General features: G+C 55.5%; 1 protein-coding gene across 1 annotated transcript in view; it reads left to right on the top strand.

The window, feature by feature from the left end:
- Nucleotides 1–20,672, top strand: part of RUNX3 (RUNX family transcription factor 3) — a 60,408-nt gene that overhangs the window by 26,742 nt on the left and 12,994 nt on the right. Inside the window, exons 2-4 of the mRNA XM_059998856.1 lie at nucleotides 6,847–7,115; nucleotides 8,997–9,153; nucleotides 16,749–16,853. Of these exons, the coding sequence (XP_059854839.1) occupies nucleotides 6,847–7,115; nucleotides 8,997–9,153; nucleotides 16,749–16,853 (531 nt within the window). The remainder of the gene's footprint in view (nucleotides 1–6,846; nucleotides 7,116–8,996; nucleotides 9,154–16,748; nucleotides 16,854–20,672) is intronic.

Raw genomic sequence — 20,672 nt, 5'->3', positions numbered from 1 at the left:
TAAAGCTTAGCGTTCTAACCCTGTGGTTCCAATCCTATTCGAACATTGGTTTTTGGACTACCAATCTCTTGGACTCCTATTCTTGCCACCTGATTAAGGTTTGCAGGCATTTTGAACCTGAAAGCCCTCCTGTCTTTCCTCTACTATAGGGGATGCAAGAGGCAACAGCCACTCAGAAGAGCCCTTTCCTTAACTGCCAGAGTGGAGAGCTCCGTCCAGGGCCTGGGGAAAGGCCACGCCCTTCCCTGAAGCCCCCTTGGGCTCCAGGATACCCAGGCCCCTCTCCCCATTCTCCTGCTCTTCCCTGCTCCCCCACAGAGGAGTCCTCTGATTTGACGGCTCTGCCAGCAAGGAGCTTGGCACCCACCCAGTGTTGTGGATGGATGCACTGTGACCAGCCAGCAGAGCAGAGACAGAGCCCTGCTCTGTGTCAAGGAGTCATGTTAAAAGAAGGGCCCTCAAGGGACTTCCCTGGTGGTCCAGTGGCCAGCTGTGGCCCCAGGTTCAATCCCTGGTGGGGGAACCATGATCCTGCAAAAAAAAAAAAAAAAAGAAGAGCCCTCGAGACTTTCTTGTTTGAACCTCTCAGGTTCTGAGGCCCAAAGGGAAGAAGCTCTTTACTCTCTGAGCCTCAATTTTCCCACCTGTAAAGTGGAGAAAACAAACTCTCTACCCTGCGGAAGCCTCATAAGGGTTAGTGGTAATTGGCGTAGCACTCCCAGCACACAGCAGGAGTCCAACCAATTAGGGCAATTGTTAGTCATAGACCACAGCGCTCCGCCAGAATTATTTCCGTTTTATAGATGACCAAAGTGAGGAACGGTGAGGGTGGTAGGAAGACCAGACCCAGTGGTGGGAGCCAAAGCCAGAATCCACTTCCCTGGCTACTGCTGGGGCCGCCTCCCCTCCCCTGGCCACACTTGTGCTGAGACCACCCCTCTATCCTTCGTCCTCCCTCTCGCATTCCCAAAACTGGGCACCCTCTCCCAGGGGAGCTACAGCAGGGTGGGAGTGGGAGTGGGGGGCTCCGCGGCTGCAGGGACAAGAGGGGAGCCGGCACGTCCTGAGGCTCCAACCCGGGGTCACAGTGAAAATCATCTGGGGTACTGCGGGGAGCCGGCCCAAAGCCTAGAAGGTTGGTGAAAGTGAGGCCTGCAGCCAGACGGGGCACTTCCCCTGGAGCGATGGGTCGCACCTGGCCGGGAGGGGGCGCTGGAGGGATGCCCTGCAGCCCTGGCTCGCGGCTCCGTCTGCGGGCTCCAGCAGGGTGGGCGGAAGTCAGGCCGTCCGGCTGTGGTGCTGCCCCCTGGCCTTGCAGGAGCTCCGTCCAAGTCTCCCTTCTTCCTTGGTGACTCAGGTCAAGTCTCTCCCCGTTCTGGACCTCAGTGTTCCTATCTGTATACTGGGGACTACAGCTGAGTCAGCCTCCTCCCAGGAGAGTCGGTTCCGAGATGAAAAGAGAGCAGGCTGTGGGAGCGGACAACCCCTGCACCCGCTTCCCGGAGTCTGCAGGGTCTGCTGATTTCCAAGTCCACCGTTGTTCAACAAATTGTATTGCCTCTAGCTCCCCTACCATCATCACAGCTAACCGTACTGAGCTCTTTCAATATCTGTACACTGGGCTCTTCCCATTTCTTCATTTAACCACTGGTGGGGGGAGGGAGGAGGAACGTATATAACCATTTGAGGTGCCTCCTCCCCGAATTTTGAGTCAGATTGAGCTTTTAATCTGGTGCTTGTTCTCCTTAGCCCAGAAAACCTTGAGCCATGTTTCTTTTCATTTAAATGGGCGTAACACCCACCACGTACACATGAGGATCGAAAGACGCACTTAAAGCCCAAACACAGTGCCTGGACGTGATAACACCTCAGCCAACATGGCTGTTACTTCTCTTCCTACTTTATCGTCCAGGGGACCAAGGCTCAGAGAGGTGCAGACCCTGGGCAAAAGTTACAGCCAGTTAACGGCAGAGGCTGTAGCTGTGTCCTACTCACCATGCTCTCCCCAGCTCCCTCTCCCGCCCCTCAGAGTCTGGCCCTTTCCAAAAGAGAAAAAAAAAAAACCCTGCAATTTGAGAAGCCACTTGTCCTCCTCCTCCAGCCCCATCAGCAGGAGCCTTCCTGAGAGGCTGCCCAGGAGGGACAGCCTCAGAGATGGATTCTCGGGGGTGAAGGCTCCCAACTCCGGAGGCAGCAACCCCTCAACCGTATTACTGTTTTTCATGACCCTTTCTCACTAATTATATATGTATGTTTTAATATATGATATATAGGTAGCATATATAATAAAACTTACATATGTATAAATATATATCTGAAATAAGGATGCAGACAAGTCCTAGTTTAAACAGCAGCATTCTCTTTCTTTTTCTTTCACATGGAACAATTGATGGTATTTTTCATACGGTGAAACACAATGCCCCTCCCCGCCAGATTGTGAAATGGAGCGATTAGAATGACCTCCATTCACAGAAGAGGAAACTGAGGCTCAGTGAGGGACAGGAATGTTCCACCTTGGGTTCCAGGGCACTAGGAAAGAAACAGCTTTCACCATGGGTCTCTCTGGAGTGGGTGTGCAGGTCGGGCTGGGAGAAACCATCAGCTTCTGCATGACTGTCCTCTGTCTATTCTCTGGACTGGGGCTCCCATGAGACTCAGGATAAAGGGAACAGCCGCCTCCTGGGGAGGGCGTGAGGGCTGACAGTGCTGGCTGAGGTCAGTTTCTACTTGGGAAAGTGTCTGTGGGGAGGTAGGGGGTGAGGCGAGTGGGTTTCCAGAGTGAGGGTCTGAGAGCCCAGGGGAAGGTGAGTCCTCAAGGTCCAGGCACCGGCAGCCCTGTGATGGTTGCTGGAAAACCCTCCTGCAAGCTGTCTCTGGCTGGACATTCCTTAGCTCCCCCAGGCCGCCCCCAGGAGAACCAAGGGGGACAGGATTGCCAAGGACTAGGTTCCGAGTCTGGGGAAGCTTTGAATTTGGGAACTGGGTATTTCACAAATGGGAAACGTGAGGCCCAGAGAGGGGAAGGGACTTGCCAAAGGTCCCGGACAAGGGGTGATCAGGACTTATTTTTTTAGTATAAACAACAGTGCCAGCTAGAATGGATGGAGCACCACCTATGTGCCAGGCCTGTGCTAAGCACTTTACACACAATTCTATGAGGAGGCCACTGTTATTACCCCCACTATACAGATGAAACAGATGAAGCTCAGAGAGGTTTTAAGCAATTTTCCCTAGATCACAGTAGGTGGTGGAAGAACTCAGGCAGTGGAACCTCAGACCAAAGCTCCTTCCACAGCCAATGGACCTCTTAGGTTTTCCAGAGCATATACGTCCACTATCTGGCACGGCTGGGGGGTCCTCACCCCTCCCCAAGCACTGGGACTCCCTAGGAATCAGACCTGCCCTCAGAAGCGCTCTCTCTGGTGGGAGGGGAGAGACGTGCAGGCACCTCACTACCGGGAGTGCGCTAGGAGCGCACTCCTAGACCTTCTCCTGCAGCAGGAGGAGGGTGCCCGACACAGGGTCATTCTGACCCCATGGATCCCCTTCCAGGGGTGGAGGACACTTGGCGGGAGGAGTGGCTCCCAGAACCCAGACTCTGCAGGCTCCAGGTTGTGTCCGTGTTTACCCAGCTCTGGGCCAAGGTAGGTCCAGACCTCCTGGCTTCCTCCCCCTGCTGTGGACAACTTGGCGTTCCCTTAGGTGGGCTGTTTGTCCATCGGTCCCAGAGAAGAAGGAGAGGAGATGACTGTCCACATAAGATGGGGAAGGGACAGGGTAACTGGGTGTCCCAGCTTGGGGACTGGGAGCTTTCCAACTGTAACTGTCCTTCGAAAAACGGGGAGAGAGGGGGTGGGAAGAGAAGGAGAGAGAGAGGTGTGACCCTAGGTCTGTCAGTCTGGGGTGGGGACAAAGCAGGTTTGCCTTAGGTTGAAATTGGGAAAGAGCTGGTCTGTTCCTCTGTGAGTGCTCCTCAACCCCGGCGCTCCGGAACAGGACAGGAAAGTACTGTGCATTTCTGCCAGAGGGAACGTTCTGCAGCGGGTCGGAGGGCGCAGGAGCCCTCCGGTGTCCGAGATGCGAAGGCAGAGAGCGTCCTTGTCCATTGGGGGCGGAGAGGGCAGCCTCTGGTCTACCACAAGGCTACTGGTTTGTCCGATACGTAGCGCACAGATAGTGAGGAATAGGGCGGGAGGTCTGTCCAGAAGGGGCAGCTTGCAGGAGGCGGCCGGCAGCGCCTGAACGCGGGACCGCAGCTGGCGCACATCTGTGCGCAGAGCCTTTCGGGGCATCTCCGCGGCTGGCAGAGTGCAGGCGTCAACTAGCGGTGGATCTCGGAACTGCTCCTCCCCCGGCGGCCCCGGCGACCTCCTACGTCTACAACCCAGGTTCCCTGGTTCTGGCGCCCACTGGCAGCGAGCGCCTTCCTTAGGGCTGGAGCCATGACGGGTCCTATGCCAGGTGCCAAGATCCACAGGAGTCCTATTCTCAGGAAACCCATTTGTAAACCAGCCGTAGGATGAGAGGGAGAAATCAGGCGGAGAGACAAGGAAGGGCATGGCTGCAAACCAAAACCATTCGACAAACCGGATTTACGAACCTCAGAGGCAGCGGGTCCTGGCCGCTCCAGGGCAGTGCGGCGTCGCCCGTCCTCCCTGGCCCCGGGCCCTACCTGGCAGGAAGCTCCCAGAGGTTGGATGCGCCAAGGTCCCGATTCCTCACTTTCTTCTAGTTCTGCGGCTAGTGTCTGTGCTCACGTGAGCGAGCGGGCCTGAGCCCCGGCGATCTGCAACTCCGACGTGTAGGCTCTATAAAAAGGTCCAGTGATGGACCTTCGTCGTCCCTGTTCTCTAAATGGCCCGAGGGACTGATGTGAGGCTCCGACAGGGGTGGGGATCAGCTCTCCAGGTGGTCGAGGTTGGGCCAGAGTCGGTCCACCCTGGAGCGGACGCAGGGCTTGATTTCGTTTGGTAACGACGAAATGGCACGCGATGGGCCGGGGTCAGATCCAGGGCGAGATCTTGCAGCCACCTTCAGATCCTATGCTTCTTTGCTCCCGAGGCTTGGAATCGGTCGTTTTGCACCTGTCGAGTGCCGGAAACAACGAATATCCAACCCGATCTGCAAAACGGCGGGGAGGCTCTGCACGCGTTCGTTCCCCAGACTCCAGGGAGCGCATCTGTGGCGATAATCCAGTGTGCATGGCGGCTTGATCTTTCCAGTTCCCCTCCTCGATGTAGCCTGTCCCTACGCCCGCTCGCCCGGCCTAGGAGGCGGGAAAGGGATTGTTTGCCTGCTTGCCGCCGGGGAATGGTTGGGCCACGCGGCCAGGAGTGGGAGCGAGGACCCAGGGCCGGCGAGCAGTGCCTCGGCAGAGCTGTCTTTGGTCCCTGCCCGCGTGGCCCAAGCGCACCGCCCGGGCAGAGGTGGGCGTGGACCCGCGGGAGCCAGTTTGCATCCACATGGTGGATGAAAATTCCCTCCTTTGGAAGAAGGGGCCCTTAGCTTTGCAGCCATTCCTGCGTTATCTGCACAGTTTTCCTCTCACCAGGGACTCGCGTCCTCTTCCACGATGCAGGACAGTGTTTACATGCGCGCGGGGTCGGCGGGGGGCGGGAGTAAACACTCGCGTTTTTCAGGCCCCACCGCGTTTTTCGAAGACCCTCAGGCCGCCACAACGAAGAACGACACAGGCCTGCGAGATGCTGAAAGTTATTTTGAGGGGAGAGCGGAGAGAAATGGGGTTACTCGCCCCCAAGCCGATGAGGGCTCATAAGGGACACCCTTCCCTCTGTCCCCAGGTTGGCACCGGGGCCACCGGGGCCGGGAGAAAAGTCGCGCAGAGCTGGGAGCTGCAGAGGCCTCTGGCTCGCGCGTAATCTCGTATGCGGTGGAGGCTCTTGGGTCAAAATAATTTGCGGGACAGGTAGGGGCAGTGAGAAGCCACTTTGGGGCAGCTCCCCGCTGGATGTCACCGGCCTTGAGGCCCCCACGGCCCCCAGCTGAGAGTGCAAGCTTCACAGGCCGAAAGCAGCTGGAGTGGGGAGGCCTGGCTGCGGGCGGCCGGGAAGGGCGACAGAAGAGCAGCTGCAGCCCCCGGGTCAGGAGGCGGCGGCAAATGAGCCTCTGTAGGGACTAGACGTTTTAAACAAATTCTTAGCCTCGGCTCCGGCTCCTCAGAACTCTCAAGGAGCCCCGGGTCGTCGCGCTGGGGGCCCCCCAACCCCGGGCGTCCTCGGCGGGGCGGAGCCTGCCGCCCCTCCCCGTTGGGCGGCCTTCTGCGGTCCCCGTTCCTCCCCCGCGAGCGCTGCCGAGGTGCCCGCGATGGGGGCTCCGATTGGCTGCACGACGCGTCGCTCGGGCCGGCCCCGCCCCCTCGGGCCCCGGGGTACTAACCCCTCGCGGGCGGTTTCGGCACCGCCACTTGATTCTCGAGGATTTGCTCTGGGGCTGCGGCTGCGGAGTCGGTGGGGAGGCCGCTAGCGGGCTGCGGGGGCGGGAGGCGGCGGCGGCGGTGGCTGCACAGCCCGCGCGGGCCCCGCCGCGCTCAAGGCAACCGGGATCGCCGCGAGGGCGGCCACACGCGGGCCGCTCGCCCAGAATGCGGGACTAGCGGACAGGCTGCGCGGCCGTCGGGGCAGCGAGGCCTCGCGGCTGGCTGGCCCAGGGGAGGCGTCCCCGGGCGCCGCCCCCTGCGCCCTGAGGCCTCGGCCCGGCTGCTTCTGCTTTCCCGATTCTCGCGGCAGCGGCTGCCGAGGAGGCGCCCGCGCCAGCCACCCCCGGGGGAGCCGCGCCGCCGCCGCCCGCCCGGTGCCCTGACGGCCGCTGTTATGCGTATTCCTGTAGACCCGAGCACCAGCCGCCGCTTCACACCTCCCTCCACGGCCTTCCCCTGCGGCGGCGGCGGCGGCGGCAAGATGGGCGAGAACAGCGGCGCGCTGGGCGCGCAGGCGGCCGTGGGGCCCGGCGGGCGCGCCCGACCCGAGGTGCGCTCGATGGTGGACGTGCTGGCGGACCACGCGGGCGAACTCGTGCGCACCGACAGCCCCAACTTCCTCTGCTCCGTGCTGCCCTCGCACTGGCGCTGTAACAAGACGCTGCCCGTCGCCTTCAAGGTGAGTGCGGGGCCCTGGGCGGGAGGACACCGGCCCTGCGCCTTCGGGCGTCTCAGCTGCTGGAGCCAGGGCCCCAGAAAGGGAGGGGCGGGGACGTGCCCGCGACCCCGCGGCTAGAGCCCAGCAGCCGAGCCACGGGTGCTTGCGGTCTCTTTGCGCGCTCCGGCCGGGGACTTCGGCGTTCCTTCTTGGATGCACCCGACACGGACGACTTTTAGAGGATTTAGCCCCTCCACCCTTGGGGAGCCCTGCGGAGAGATGTTGATGCGGAAACGGGCGGATGGGGCTTCGCTCTTCCCCAGCCCGGATCCCTCGGACACAGCCCTGCGGGCAGCGGGGCAGAGGAGCCCCGGGACCAGGGCGAGGACACCGGAGGCGGGGTGCGGAGGGTGGAGAGGGCCTACCCTCCTCTCAGAGGAGCAGCACCCCTCCTTCTGCACTGCTTCAGAAACACTTCCTGCTCACACCGTCAACTCCCGGCTTCTGAAATTTTACACCGGGAGGCTCTATGCCGGGATCGGGGGCCTAAACGAACCCTAAACGGTTGCGGCCGGGATCCCGAATGTCAGGCAGAGACTGGGGGCGCTCCCACCCCTGGCAACCCCCAGTCATTCAGAGGAGCTTTTTCTCTTTGCTGGGGAGTAGACGACTGTTTCATTTTCATTTTTTTAAGGGGGCAGCGAGATGAAACGAAAACGCCTTGGTTTTCCCCTAAACCTCTCACAGCTGCCGTGAGAAAGGGCAAGGCAGGAAGGGCCAGCGGCTGGGGGTGGCGGGTGCCTGAGGTGGCTGGAAACAGCGGCTCCTGGCAGCTGAGGCCGCCCTTGGTCCCATTAAGACGACTCCAAATTGGAAAAAGGGATGAGTGGCTCTTTGAGGTCTCCCGGGTGACATCTTAAAATACCAGTGGGGAAAATCTCCCGGGGAGAAGGGGGAGGGGGAAGCCCGTGTGACTTTAATCCTCAGATCGGAGGTTTTACTGTCACTTGGAGCTTAAAAGGAATCTTTGAAATTAAAAGAAGACAGGATGTTGACAGGAAATCTGGCCTTTTTAATCAGACCCCAAACATTTTCTCCTTGAAATTTTTACCATCTGGATCCCTAGTCCCTGCACGCGGTGGCCACGTTTAAATGGCTGTGACTGCCTTTGCAGTCTGATTCCTTTTCAAAAGGCATCTGCCTCCCCATGCTCCTTGGGATGGGGTGTGGGGGAGACTGTATTAGGGGGGCATCTCCACCCCCATCCTGCAATTCCCAGCAGGTGCATCCTCCTGCTATCAAAAGCCCCTCTCTCACTTTAAAGGGGGTTTCTGGACAAACCCCTCTGAAAACACCAGTTTGTTTTGCATTTTGCATTTTCCCTGCATAACGAATTCAGGCTCTGCAGAGGCAGATAAACTGGGCCTGGGCTGCATTTCAGGGCCACATTTTGTACCCCAAAGGGCTCTGGCATTAATTGAATGTGGGGAGCAGTCCCGTTATTATTGATGATATTATTTTCATTTAGAGACTTGGTTGCTAGGAGCGTGTTGATTCCTCTTTTACTCAAGCCGAAGGGAAGAGAGGAACTGCACCCCACAACATACTGCCTGCGCTCATTCACTGCTTTCGCTTAGATTAAATTTCATTGAAAGGATAAATTGTTCAGGACGTGACTTAGCCAGTTGATCTAGGATTTGGGTGTGGAAGGTAGAAATTTTGTCCTTTGATTTTTGTTGTATTGGGGGGCAGGTCGCTCTTGTTTTTAACCTCTTCTCCAACCCGCATTTGAAAAATCTGCAGTGCGCCTGGGACCTAGGGGAGCTGCCCGCCCAGCTCCTCCCCTTCTTTCCTTGGCCTCCTCTACCTTCCTAAGCTGTCCCCCTGCCCCCATGCCCTCAGGTGGTGGCTCTGGGGGACGTGCCAGATGGAACGGTGGTGACCGTGATGGCCGGCAACGATGAGAACTACTCCGCTGAGCTGCGCAACGCCTCAGCCGTCATGAAGAACCAGGTGGCCAGGTTCAATGACCTTCGCTTCGTGGGCCGCAGTGGGCGAGGTGAGCGGGAGGGAGACCCCGCCAGCCCAACTTTGGCAATGGCAAAGGCGGGGAGAAGGAAGCTGAGAGCAAGGTCTTGGGGTCCCTGTGGCAGCCCCAGAAACAGGTCTTCAGGGCCAGCTCTGTCGAAAACAGCGGTTTGGAACCCCTTAGGGTGTTACAGACCCTTTTGAGGATGTGAAGAACGTTAGGGTCTTTTGCCGGAAAAGACACAACTTTCTTCCCATTTCTGGGGTTTACTAACTTGTGAAGTCTTCCACACCTCCCCTCTTTCCCGGTTAAGCACCCTTGTCTCACAAAGGTGCTGGGAGAAGATAGTAGACTATCACTGTCTTCAGAATGGGGCCTCGTCAGTCTTTTTTGGCAGGATGCTTCGAGGCTGATTTAGACAAATCCTTGGTCTTTAGGTCCCCAGCGCCCCAGCCAGTCTCCCCACTGGGGTGGAATCTCCCCCACACTTTGAGGCTGCCTCTCCCCAGCTGCGGTCTCCTGAAGCCACAGTTTCACCAGTTCTTCGAGCCTTAAGGTGGTTTAGAAAAGAAACGAATGCAGTGCAGGATGCTGAATGTTGGAAAGCATAGCTTGAAGGCTGCCGTCTCCCACCCTAGAATCATGGCTGGTGTGCCACCCTGCCTGTCTGATCTTCCTCAGGCAATATGAAGGAAGGCGGGACCAGACACCGCTGTGGCTGCTGCCAGGGGCTGTTGAGTGGGAGGCTGCTGGGACCTGAAACCCGTCATCACTTCTGGGTGGAGAAGTTCTAGAACCCCTGCCGGGGTGAAATGGAGACTTGAGGGCTCGCTGGCCCTTTAAGACCAGCCTGCTGAAAAGCGGGGAGTGTCCTTCCCAAGCACCAGCCGGCCCCTCCCGCTTAAGAAAGTGAGCTAGGTTCCCTCTGCTTCCAGTTGCGACAGAGGCGGAGGCAGAATGGTACTTTTCATCACCAATAAACAAGACCTGCTTAAGGTTTTAGTTCCCTCTGAGCCGCCAGTCCTGCTCGGAAAAGGGCATCTGGGCACCATTTTTTCCTCTCCAGCCGCTCAGTGTATACATACAAATGTCAAACATATTTTGACTTTTCAGCATTAATTAAAACCAGGGCATTATTTGCATGTAATAACTGTTTACTTGTTACTTTTTATGAAACTGAAATAGTTTACATTCTTTCAAACATTTCCTGTTCCTGTTGGCTCCCTTCCCCACGCCCAGATTTCTTTCAGACGTTGCCCTTAACTGGTTGCAGGTTGATAGATGGAAAATGTTTGCTTTTATGAATTAAGCTTTCATTGCTGCTCCTAATTAGTCTTCAAGTCCCTTTTGTCATCCCCAATCTCTCAAGCCTTTTGCAACTTAATCCCAGCCCCAGCCCTGAGTGGAGAGTCGCTCGCCGCTGGCTGGTGGTAGCTTGCTTGGATGCAGTTGGACGGCGGGGTGGTGGCCAGGTCCGCAGGCCCAGATGGCGGTGGCGAGGGAGGCCCACTACAGCTGCAGCAGAAGGGGAGGTCGGTCTTGGGAGCCCAGTGAAGCACCTACACCCTCTTCTGGGAGGTGAACTCCGGAAAGCGAAGAGACGGTGATTCTGTGTTACTGAGACCCTGCCTGGCCCTTCTGCTGCTGAAAACGATTTCTTTGTGGTATTTATACCCACAGACCCGCACCCACCCTGCAAGGCCCACCGGGAGGGAGATAGGTTTCCAAAGCATTGTGTAGCAGCGTGTTCCTGGAGCAGGCAAGGCTGAGGCTGGGGTCATGGCTCTGGGAGATGCAGGAGGCTGGGTCTATGAGGCATCCTCACAGCCATTCTCTTGCCAGTCTCAGTGGTCCTGGGAGGCAGAAGAGGCCTGAGTGGGCGCTCCGATGCCCGTGGAACTTGACGGGACTTTCAGACGTTGGAGGCTCATGGTCTTCAACAGCCTGGGCTCTACAACCAGCCGACCTGGATTTCAGTTCCAGCTCTGCCAGTGACTTGCTGGATGATATTGGGCAAATGGCTTAACCTCTCTGTGTCTCTGTTTCATCATCTGTAACATGGGGATGATAATGTTACCTACCTCGTGGGATTTTTGTGAGCATCAAGGAGACGGGTACTAGCATATCAGTTGGCACATGCTGAGAGCTGGATACAGGTCAGAGATTTTGTTACTTCAAATGCCTGGGACTGGAGGAGATCTTTGCAGTCCCTTTGAATGGTGACAGTCACTGATTTTCTGATTATGGTGTGGTTTGGGCGGGGGTGGGGGAAACCCAGAAAGTGTGAAGTGTCGAGTGGGAGAAGTGGAGGCGGCTGGCAGTGAGATAGGAGGACACAGGGGTCCTGTGGCATGCAGCTCCGCATCTGCCGTGCCCCTCCTGCCCACTGGGAAATTCCCTCTGAGGAACAGATCGGTGGTTGACACAGACAGTTTGGGCCACTTTAGGAGGCAGGACAGGCTGGGGTTTTGGACTCAGAGCCTTTCCCTGGCTCTCTGACTTCTGCCAGAGCTAAGAAACCAGATGGAAACTTCTGCTTGTTTCCTTGCATTTTACTCCTTGAATCTGTCTTAATTCCAAGAAGGTAGCTTTCCGTAAAGGCGTACGCACGATACCACCCCAGAGCTCTCACGATAAGCCTGAAGGTGTAAACCAAGAGAAGGAAGGGAAGGAAACCAAGTCATTCTCCTGCAGTGATTAGGGCCAAGGTCCCCGCCCTGCCGGCCGCAGTGCCCCTTCTTACACCAAATTTTTGCAGCACGCCCTCTACCATCCTACAATTGAAACGCGCAAGATAACTTAATCTATCCACCTGTGTGCATATTCAAAATCTATATAATTCCATAGCTATAATGGAGAGAAAAAGGAAAAGTAACTTATAATGATGTATCTATTTGAATATGTAAATGTTGGGGCGAGATGACAGACACTGTGAGGTGGATGGGTGTTTGCACCTCTAGCTGAAGCCCCGTGACCCCTGCGGCCGACCCGACAGGCCAGGTGTACATGACTCAGTCTGAACGTGGCACTGCCGTCAATGACATGATTCGCTGAAGCTGTGAGCAATTCTTGGCAAAATTCTGAGCAAAATTTAAAAAAAAAAAGAATTGTCTTCCCTCCCAGAAAATTCAGTACATATCAAAAGAGTGTAAAAACTTTTTCCTTGTTTTATCTAAAACTGAGTTAGGCTCATGGCTCAGAGAATCTACATAAGCAAGTTTTTCCCACATGGGAAGAGTGAATAGTTGATTGCCCTGTGCAGTGCTAGACATTTGCATCCCCCCCACTGCCTTCCACATCCCACCTCTTGAGGACCACGCAGCACACATCCCCAAAATGCTGTCTAGGAGGGGGCCACTGGCCTAGGTAAAGATGAAAACAACGTGACTTCCTGAACTGTCATGACCTGGTGAAAAAGAAACTGTAGTGTGTGGAGACAGATTTGGGAGCCAACGTGTAGGTGCAGGCTTAGGGGGACCACTGATGGGGGAGGAGTGGATGGCTTCCTGGTCGACATTGAACAAATCCAGAGGCCCCCAGAGATGTCCCCTCCCGCTGTCCATGAGGCCCCAGTGAGTGGGGCTTGTCCCACAGGAACCCAGGCAAAGAGAGACAGGGACTTGCCCAAGGGCGCACTGCCAGACCCTGCTGTGTCTGCTGCTCCATCCAGGGACCCAGGTCCTGTGGGGACGCCTACGGCCACTCTCAGCCCCAAGGAGCAACTATTTCCAGACAGGACTTCTCCGCCTCCTACCAGGGCCGGTGGGAGCACCTTGATTTGCAATTCCTGGGCTCCCAGCTGATTGAGAGTTTGCCCGGGGTTCCTGCACAGTTGTCCACCTCCTTTGTCCTCTCAGCTTCCTGCTCTAAGAGAGTGGAGAGGTGGGCGGATGGGTTTGCCGCCAGGTGGAGAGAGAGGTGATGGGCGCTCAGGGAGACAGCTTTCCCCACCTGTGGTTCGTGGGACCCCTGCCTCTTGTGGCACCTGACACTTGCCCCTCCCTCCCACTCCTGCTCCCAAGTGCCAGCCCCTCCCTTCCTCCCTCCCTGGTCTCTGTGGGTACCTGGGAGGGGTGGTGTCAGGCCTGGAAACTGGGAGGAAGCTGTTAAGGTGGGCTGGTGACCTCAGGGCAAGCCTGTGGTTTGCTGCCTGGTGGGGGCTCCTCACTCCCCAGGAGTAGGTGCTTAGGGTCGGTGCGAAGGGGCAGGCTCCAGTACATTCTAACCTTCCTGGGCACTCTGCCTGGATACTGTGTGACCTGGTCAACTCATTGCCCCTCTGTGAGTCTCAGTTTTCTAATCTGTAAAATGGGAGCAGTAACCTCTGCCCTTAATTCATTTAACAAACATTTATTGAGCACCTACTATATGCCAGATGCTGTCCTAGGGGACATAGCAGTGAACAAGACAAAAGTTCTGGCCCCCAGGGAGCTTATAATCTAGTAAAGGGAGACAAAATAAAATAAATAAGTAGGTAGATTATTAGAAGTAATAAGCATTAGGGGGAAACTCAAGCAGATTGAGTGGGAGTGGGAAGGTCTGTGACGCTTCAGAGTGAGCTTCTTAACCTTTCATTACCCGATGGACACCTTTGACAGTCTCAGAATTGTGCTTTTAAAGAATGAAATAAAATACAAAGGATGGCAAGGAAAACCAATTATATTAAAACATAGCAAAACGTTTTTAAAAATTGTGATAAATGCGCTGCCTTGTTAGCTTGTTAAATAACAAGATCTAGCAACGGGTTTGATGACGACCGTGACTTTGAAGTTGTGACGAGCATGAAAGATATTTAAAGAAATCTGCAACGTCTGTAATGTGATATGTAAATATGTGTGACGTCTGTTGGTGACAAGGTCACAGGGGCCGCTGTAATGCCTCTGTGGTTTGTTGCCTACGTTCATACTTAAGAGAGATGCTAAATTTCAGCTAGAGGCTAGGGACAATACAGTTGTCATTTTTTTCTTTTCCTGTCCCAGTTTCTGAGCCCGCTCAATTCTAAGAGGGATGCCAAGTTAAAAATGCCTCCTTAAAAAAAAAAAAAAAAAAGCCTCCTTTAGATAAAGTGAGCAGGGAGGGCCTCACTGGAAAGGTGACTTTTCAGTGATGACCTGAAGGAAGGAAGGTGAGAAATAGAGCACTCCAGGGAGCTGGCAAGTGCGGGGCACAGGGGCCCATCCAGCCCTGGGCTGTCAACCTCAACTACCCAGCGGCTTGGCACCCTGCGGTACCAAGGAGGTGACGGAAGGGTCAGAGGCCCAGGGACCCCTGGAGAGGGCCTGACTGGGGAAAGGATCCAGGAGGGAGAAGACCTCAGAGTGAGGGGAAGCAGTAGGGGGGAAGGAGGGTCCCAGGAGGAGTGGGGCCTGGAGCGGGAGGCCTCTGCACTTCCTGTTTCCAGAAAGCATGGAAAGCGCCCCTGTGGTCTGAGTGAGGGCCAGGTGGGTGTCTGGCCCAGAGCTCCAGGTCGGGAGTGGGTTGCATTTCCACCCCTGCCTCCAGCTGGCAGCTCTGGCAAATCCCTCCAGAGAGGCCCCACTCTTCCCCAGTTTGAGTCACACCTCAATTTAAACCCCTTCTGTCCCCCTACCCCCTTACATCCCCCCAGTCTCAGAAACCCTTGGGTTCCTGGGTGTGGCCCCGGGAGCCTGGCTGGTTTTCTTTTTTGCTGGGTTGTCCTCTTCCTGAGGCTGGAGTTTTCCCTCCATCACCGATCAACGAGTACCAGCCATGCTAAGCTACCGTTTCTCACACCCCGCCGCCCCCACCCCCACCCCCGAGCTTTCGTCTCCTACTTGTGAAGTGGGAATATGGAATCAGGCCTGCCTGCCCTGGCGAGGTGTTGGGAGGATGGGAACAGCCCTGGGGGGACACAGGTGCACAGGGCCATCAGCCCCTGCCCTCGGGGAGTCCCCAGGCCTGTAACTGGGGACCAGAGATAGGGGTGCTCGGGGGCAGGGCAGGAGGAGGCCAATCTGACTTGAGGATCAGCGAAGCTCCCCCCACACCCCTCCCCAGCCTCACACGCATGGAGACTTTGATGCTGGTAGAGAACAGGGCGGGAGAGGAGGCTCTCACTTCAGTAAAGGTGCTGGGAAAATTGGGGTGCCCTTTGAAGAAAAACCCAACCAGTAAACCCCCAGAAGAATCAAAGGATTCAACGTGGAAGGTAGAGAGGATGGTGTTTATTGAAGGTAACCTTTCTAAAGACAAAATGACAGGAGAAATCACCAGCAAGAGGTAGAACTGAAAATGCAAATCAGCTTGTGTCAGAAAGCGAAATGTAAAGGCCAGTGGAGTGGGAAACCGACTGCCACAAACAGGACAGGAGAGTGTTAACAAGCTTGATAGAGTGATTTTTCCTTAAGGCATTGAAACCTTAATAGAAAAGTATGAAAGACCATGAAGCAATGATTTGTGTTGGATTAGGATAGATGATAAACATATAAAAAATTTCAGTCTCACTAGTAATAGAACAAAGGTGACAAAGTCAAGAGTGTTTAAGAGATCTTTCCACCTTGATAGATGAGGTCACGAAGATGCTGACAGCATCACGGTAGACTCGGGCCCACACCAATCACGACGATCCTCTCCAGAGAGTCATCTCACCGGAGAGATTAATGCCCCTGAATCCCTCCCAACCCTCTGACGCGATGAAATCACTCACCGCTTCTTGGAATCTATTCTAAGGAAGTAAGCAGAGATGTAGGCAAAGACTTTTATAAACAGAAGGCCATTTTCGTTTTATTTTAAATGGTAAAACAAAAATGATGATTTTAAAAGTTTTCTCCCGTCTCAGGAATTTTGAATGGAGACTTTGGAGCCAAATGTCTATCTAAAAATAGAACAGAGCTCTGGAAATAACAGTTGTGTCTACAAATGAAATGTCTGCAGTTCCCAAATCAGTCCTTTTTCAGCCCCAGCTGCACACGCCAATAAGAAATTAGCAGCAAGGTAACACCCAAGAGTAAGGAGGTGGATAAGTCAAAGGTGAGGCTTCCAGGAGTTGAAATGTTTTGCAGCCATTAAAAATGAAGTTTATGAAGAATTTTTAATGACATAAGTGCTTATGATGTGATGTTAAGTGAACAAAAAAGAGGGTACGGAAATACTTATTTTAGTGTCATTGCAACTATGTAAAAACACACACTCGCCCAAAAAGGGTTGCAGGAAAGAACACCCAAATAAATGTTAATAGTGTTTATCTCTGGCTAGTGGAACTGTGGGTGATTCTTTTTTCTTCTTTTTTATATGTTCTGTGTTCTCAAAGTCTTCTATAAAGATCACTAATTATTTTCATGAAAAAAAAAATATGTACTCATCTGAGCTCCCCACCCCCAAATCGCAAGGGTCTCTAGGTAGAAGGAACAGCACAAACAAAGGCCAAGAAGCAGGGAGGAAGCAAGCCAGGGTGGCCAGAGCGTGGGGCAGGGGAATGTGGTAAAGTTGGTGCCAGACCTCCTGGGGCCTTGAATGCCAACCCCAGCAGCTTGAATTTTACCCAGAACCCTATCTTCTGCCCAGGTTCAAAGTAGAGAGACCTGCTCCTTCTGGAAGATGAGGGCTTCAGGGTGTTGTGAATAGCTCCAGGTGCCAACCTCTTCTTTATTCCCCACTCCCCCCAGGGAAGAGTTTCACACTGACCATCACCGTGTTCACCAACCCCACACAAGTGGCCACCTACCACCGAGCCATCAAGGTGACCGTGGATGGACCCCGGGAGCCCAGACGTAAGTGCCGGAGCCACTCAGCCCCCTGGGTCGGGGAGGAGGGCGGGGGAAGGGCGGTCGCCGAGGTCAGACAGATGGCACTGGATCCTGGGAGCGGTGGCGGACGGCAGTCCTCCGCTCCACACCCCCGCCCCGACCGTGTGCCTGTGCTTAGCCCAGGCTGTAGGAAGCCATTCTGGGAAGAGGAGATGACTGAACCAACCTGACCCGCCCTTGGCTCCCTGTACCCCAAGGGATGACTGCCCACTGGGGGCCGGCTGGGGGAGTATGGAGTTGCAACCTTTAAGGAAAGGAAAAGGATGGGTGTGTGTTGTGTGTGTGTGTGTGTGTGTGTGTGGTGTGTGTGGTGTGGTGTGTGTGTGTGTGTGTGTGTGTGGTGTGTGTGGTGTGTGTGGTGTGGTGTGTGTGTGGTGTGTGTGTGTGGTGTGTGTGGTGTGGTGTGTGTGTGTGTGTGGTGTGTGTGGTGTGTGTGGTGTGTGTGTGTGGTGTGTGTGGTGTGGTGTGTGTGTGGTGTGTGTGGTGTGGTGTGTGTGGTGTGGTGTATGTGTGTGTGTGTGTGGTGTGTGTGGTGTGGTGTGTGTGTGATGTGTGTGTGTGGTGTGTGTGGTGTGGTGTGTGTGGTGTGGTGTATGTGTGTGTGTGTGTGTGGTGTATGTGGTGTGGTGTGTGTGTGGTGTGTGTGTGTGGTGTGTGTGGTGTGGTGTGTGTGTGGTGTGTGTGGTGTGGTGTGTGTGGTGTGGTGTATGTGTGTGTGTGTGTGGTGTGTGTGGTGTGGTGTGTGTGTGATGTGTGTGTGTGGTGTGTGTGGTGTGGTGTGTGTGGTGTGGTGTATGTGTGTGTGTGTGTGTGGTGTATGTGGTGTGGTGTGTGTGTGGTATGTGTGTGTGGTGTGTGTGGTGTGGTTGTGTGTGTGTGTGTGTGGTGTGTGTGGTGTGGTGTGTGTGGTGTGGTGTATGTGTGTGTGTGTGTGGTGTGTGTGGTGTGGTGTGTGTGTGTGTGTGTGTGTGGTGTGTGTGGTGTGGTGTGTGTGTGTGTGTGTGTGTGTGGTGTGTGTGGTGTGGTGTGTGTGTGGTGTGTGTGTGTGAGGGTGGAGGTTGGGCCAGCTTTGCTCTACTCCACCCCAGCTTCCTCTGCCAGTGGCGGAGGGAGGGAGCCATCAGAAGTAGGGGCTGCTCGGGCTGCAAGGCCAGATCCCCTCCTTGGAAACGTTCTTTGAGTCTTAGCATGTGACTTAAGTCACATAGAGCCCAGACACTCTGACCCCAGGACCCACATCTTGAGATCAGGAATGCAAATTTGATTCTGCAAATATTTATTGAGCACATATTCTGTGCAGGGAGCCCTGATCCATGCACTTTAGCATCAAAGAAAGTTTGTGTTTCATTGCTTCTGCCTGCTGAATGACCTAGAGCTTGCAGATTCAGACTGGGGAAACTGGAGGGGCAGCTGCCACAGTGGGCCTGAGGCCTGTGTTCCCTGAATGAATGAGTGAAACAAAGAAGCAGCTGGTCATCGCTGGACTGGCTGCTTCCTGAGCTCTGAGCAGAGCTCTTGTGTGGACTGGCCCCCACTCACGGCATGCTCATGCCTGGTGTATTGAGAGCTGCCGTGTCCTTCTCTTTGTAACTGTGGCCCTTTACAGTTTAGAAAACCCTCTCACATTTATTGTCTCATGGGATCCAGAACCAAAGGGTCACTAGTTCCAGGGAGGAGAGAATCCAGCCCTGGGGATGTTGAGAACCTGACCAGGGCGTCACACTGTCTCAGGTGCAGGGAGGCGCCAGTCTTCCCAGAGGCAGCCTTCAATTCCAGTTCCAGGGCTAAGTGGGCCTGAGGCAGGAGGCTGAGAATGGGGTGTGGCTGTACCAGGGCAGCGCCAGTGAGGGCCACCCAGGCCTGGCTCCCCATCTGTCCAGTTCCTGGGCCCACTCCAGTACCTGGCCACTTGGGAAAGGCTCAGAGCTGGGCCCGGTGGCCCTGGAAGAGTTTCCCTGTAGGCCTCTCAGGGCCACACCTCCTCCACCCTGCCTCGGGTTCCTGAACCTGGTGATCAGGCCCAAGTTACTCACCTCCCAGCTGGCACCTGCCCTGGCCAGATTCCTGCTGAGTCCTTCCTGCTGGGATTGGATGTGGATGGGTCCATGCCCCTGGTCTTGGACTTTGTGGCTCCCTTTTGGCCTCAGTTTTGTCATCTGTGAACCGGGTCAGTGACCCCAAGAGTCTCAAGGTGGTGATGGCTGGAAAGCCCTTGTGAGCCATAAGCCCTTGGTGCAGAGAGCAGATTCTGAACCAGCTTGCCTGGCTTGGAGACCTTGGGCAAGGTCTGATCTCTGTGGGCCTCAGCTGCCTCCTCCAGGAAGTGGGATGATACCACCCAGCCTGCAGGCCTGGAGATCAGTGATGGCTTGTGGATAGCATCTGGCTGTAGCAGAGGGTCCTTGTGAGTCTCTGTATCTGTGGTATTCTCTTATCCCTGGTACCTGGCACCCCCTCTGTACTCCCACCACTAGCACCGTTAGCCGATGGTGAACCTTTCTTGGTCGGCAGCAGGGTGGCTGCTGAGAAACGCAGGCCATAGTAATAGAGGTATCAGGTCTCCGTTGAGGGAGGTGGTATCGTACTCGAAGTCTCCAGGGGCAGAATCAGGATGAATGGGAGCCGCGGTTGGGCTCAATGTGATGATGAGCTGTTAGGAGCCACTCCACGAAAGAGTGAGCACCCACTGTGTAGAGGCAGAGGGCGCTGGGAGCTTGGGGGGAAGGCACCCAGGGACCGGCCAATGCCTGGAATCACTCAGAACCCTCCATGTTCAGCCCTGCCCAGCCCAGAGCAGCTGCCCACCCTCCCCAGCCAAGGCCACTGGCTAAGGGTGGAGGCTCAGCCCTACCCTTGGAAGCCCCCGGTCAAGTCCTTGCCTGCTCATCTCTCCTGAGGTCCCCCAGACATGAGACAGCCCCTTCTCGGGGTGAGCTGGTAGGGGAAGGGGTGGCATAGGTCGAGGCAGCAAGAGGAAGGGAAAGAAATCAGGAGCGGAGAGAAGCTGGAGTCAGAAGCAAGGCGGTACGGGCCAGATCAGTGACTGGAAACAAAATCTTAGCAGAGGCTCATTTACAGAAAAGAGTAGATGTGGGAGGCGGCACATCTCCCAGTCTCCCATCTGAGCACCTGCTTGCTCTTCCCCCTGCCCGGCCCCCAGGGCGGGTCTCACCTGCACCCTGGGTTCCAGCCCCAACCTGCCCTTCACTCTGCGACCTTGGACAAATCTTCCTCCTTTCCCAACTTCCGTTTCCCCACCTATAAGTGGTCAGAGGGCAGCTCAGCTGCTGCTGGTCAACGAGCACTCCCTGTGTGCCAGGCCCTGTGCAGGGTCTCTTTTTTTTTTTGCCGTGCTGCACGGCATGTGGGATCTTAGTTCCCCAGCCAGGGATAGAACCTGCGTCCCCTGCATTAGAAGCGTAGAGTCTTAACCACTGGACCACCAGGGAAGTCCCCCGGAGTCTCTTAATTGATCCTCGACAACCCCAGGAGGAGACAGGCCAGGAGACCGAGCCACTTGCCCAAGGGTGAGCTTCGGTGCACCGCAGGGGCTCCAGCCTGGGGCTCAGGGAAACAAGGGCCGCTCAGAAGGGCCTCCCTAGCTCAGTGTGCTCGTCTGTAAGATGGGGATGGTATTAGCTTCTGCTCCGGGGAGTTGTGAGCTTTACGTGAATTACAGCTGCCTGGCCTGCAGGAGGCACCCAACAACCCTGATGGATTGTCACAGGGTTTCCCTTCGGGGCTTTTCTTCTGCTTTGTGACCCCCGACTCCGTGTGAGGGCT

This window comes from Delphinus delphis, chromosome 1 (genome assembly GCF_949987515.2).
Source record: "Delphinus delphis chromosome 1, mDelDel1.2, whole genome shotgun sequence".
Taxonomy (NCBI): Eukaryota; Metazoa; Chordata; class Mammalia; order Artiodactyla; family Delphinidae; genus Delphinus; species Delphinus delphis.
The sequence above is the reverse complement of the archived record's forward strand: the minus strand, read 5'-3'. Positions and strand labels throughout refer to the sequence as shown.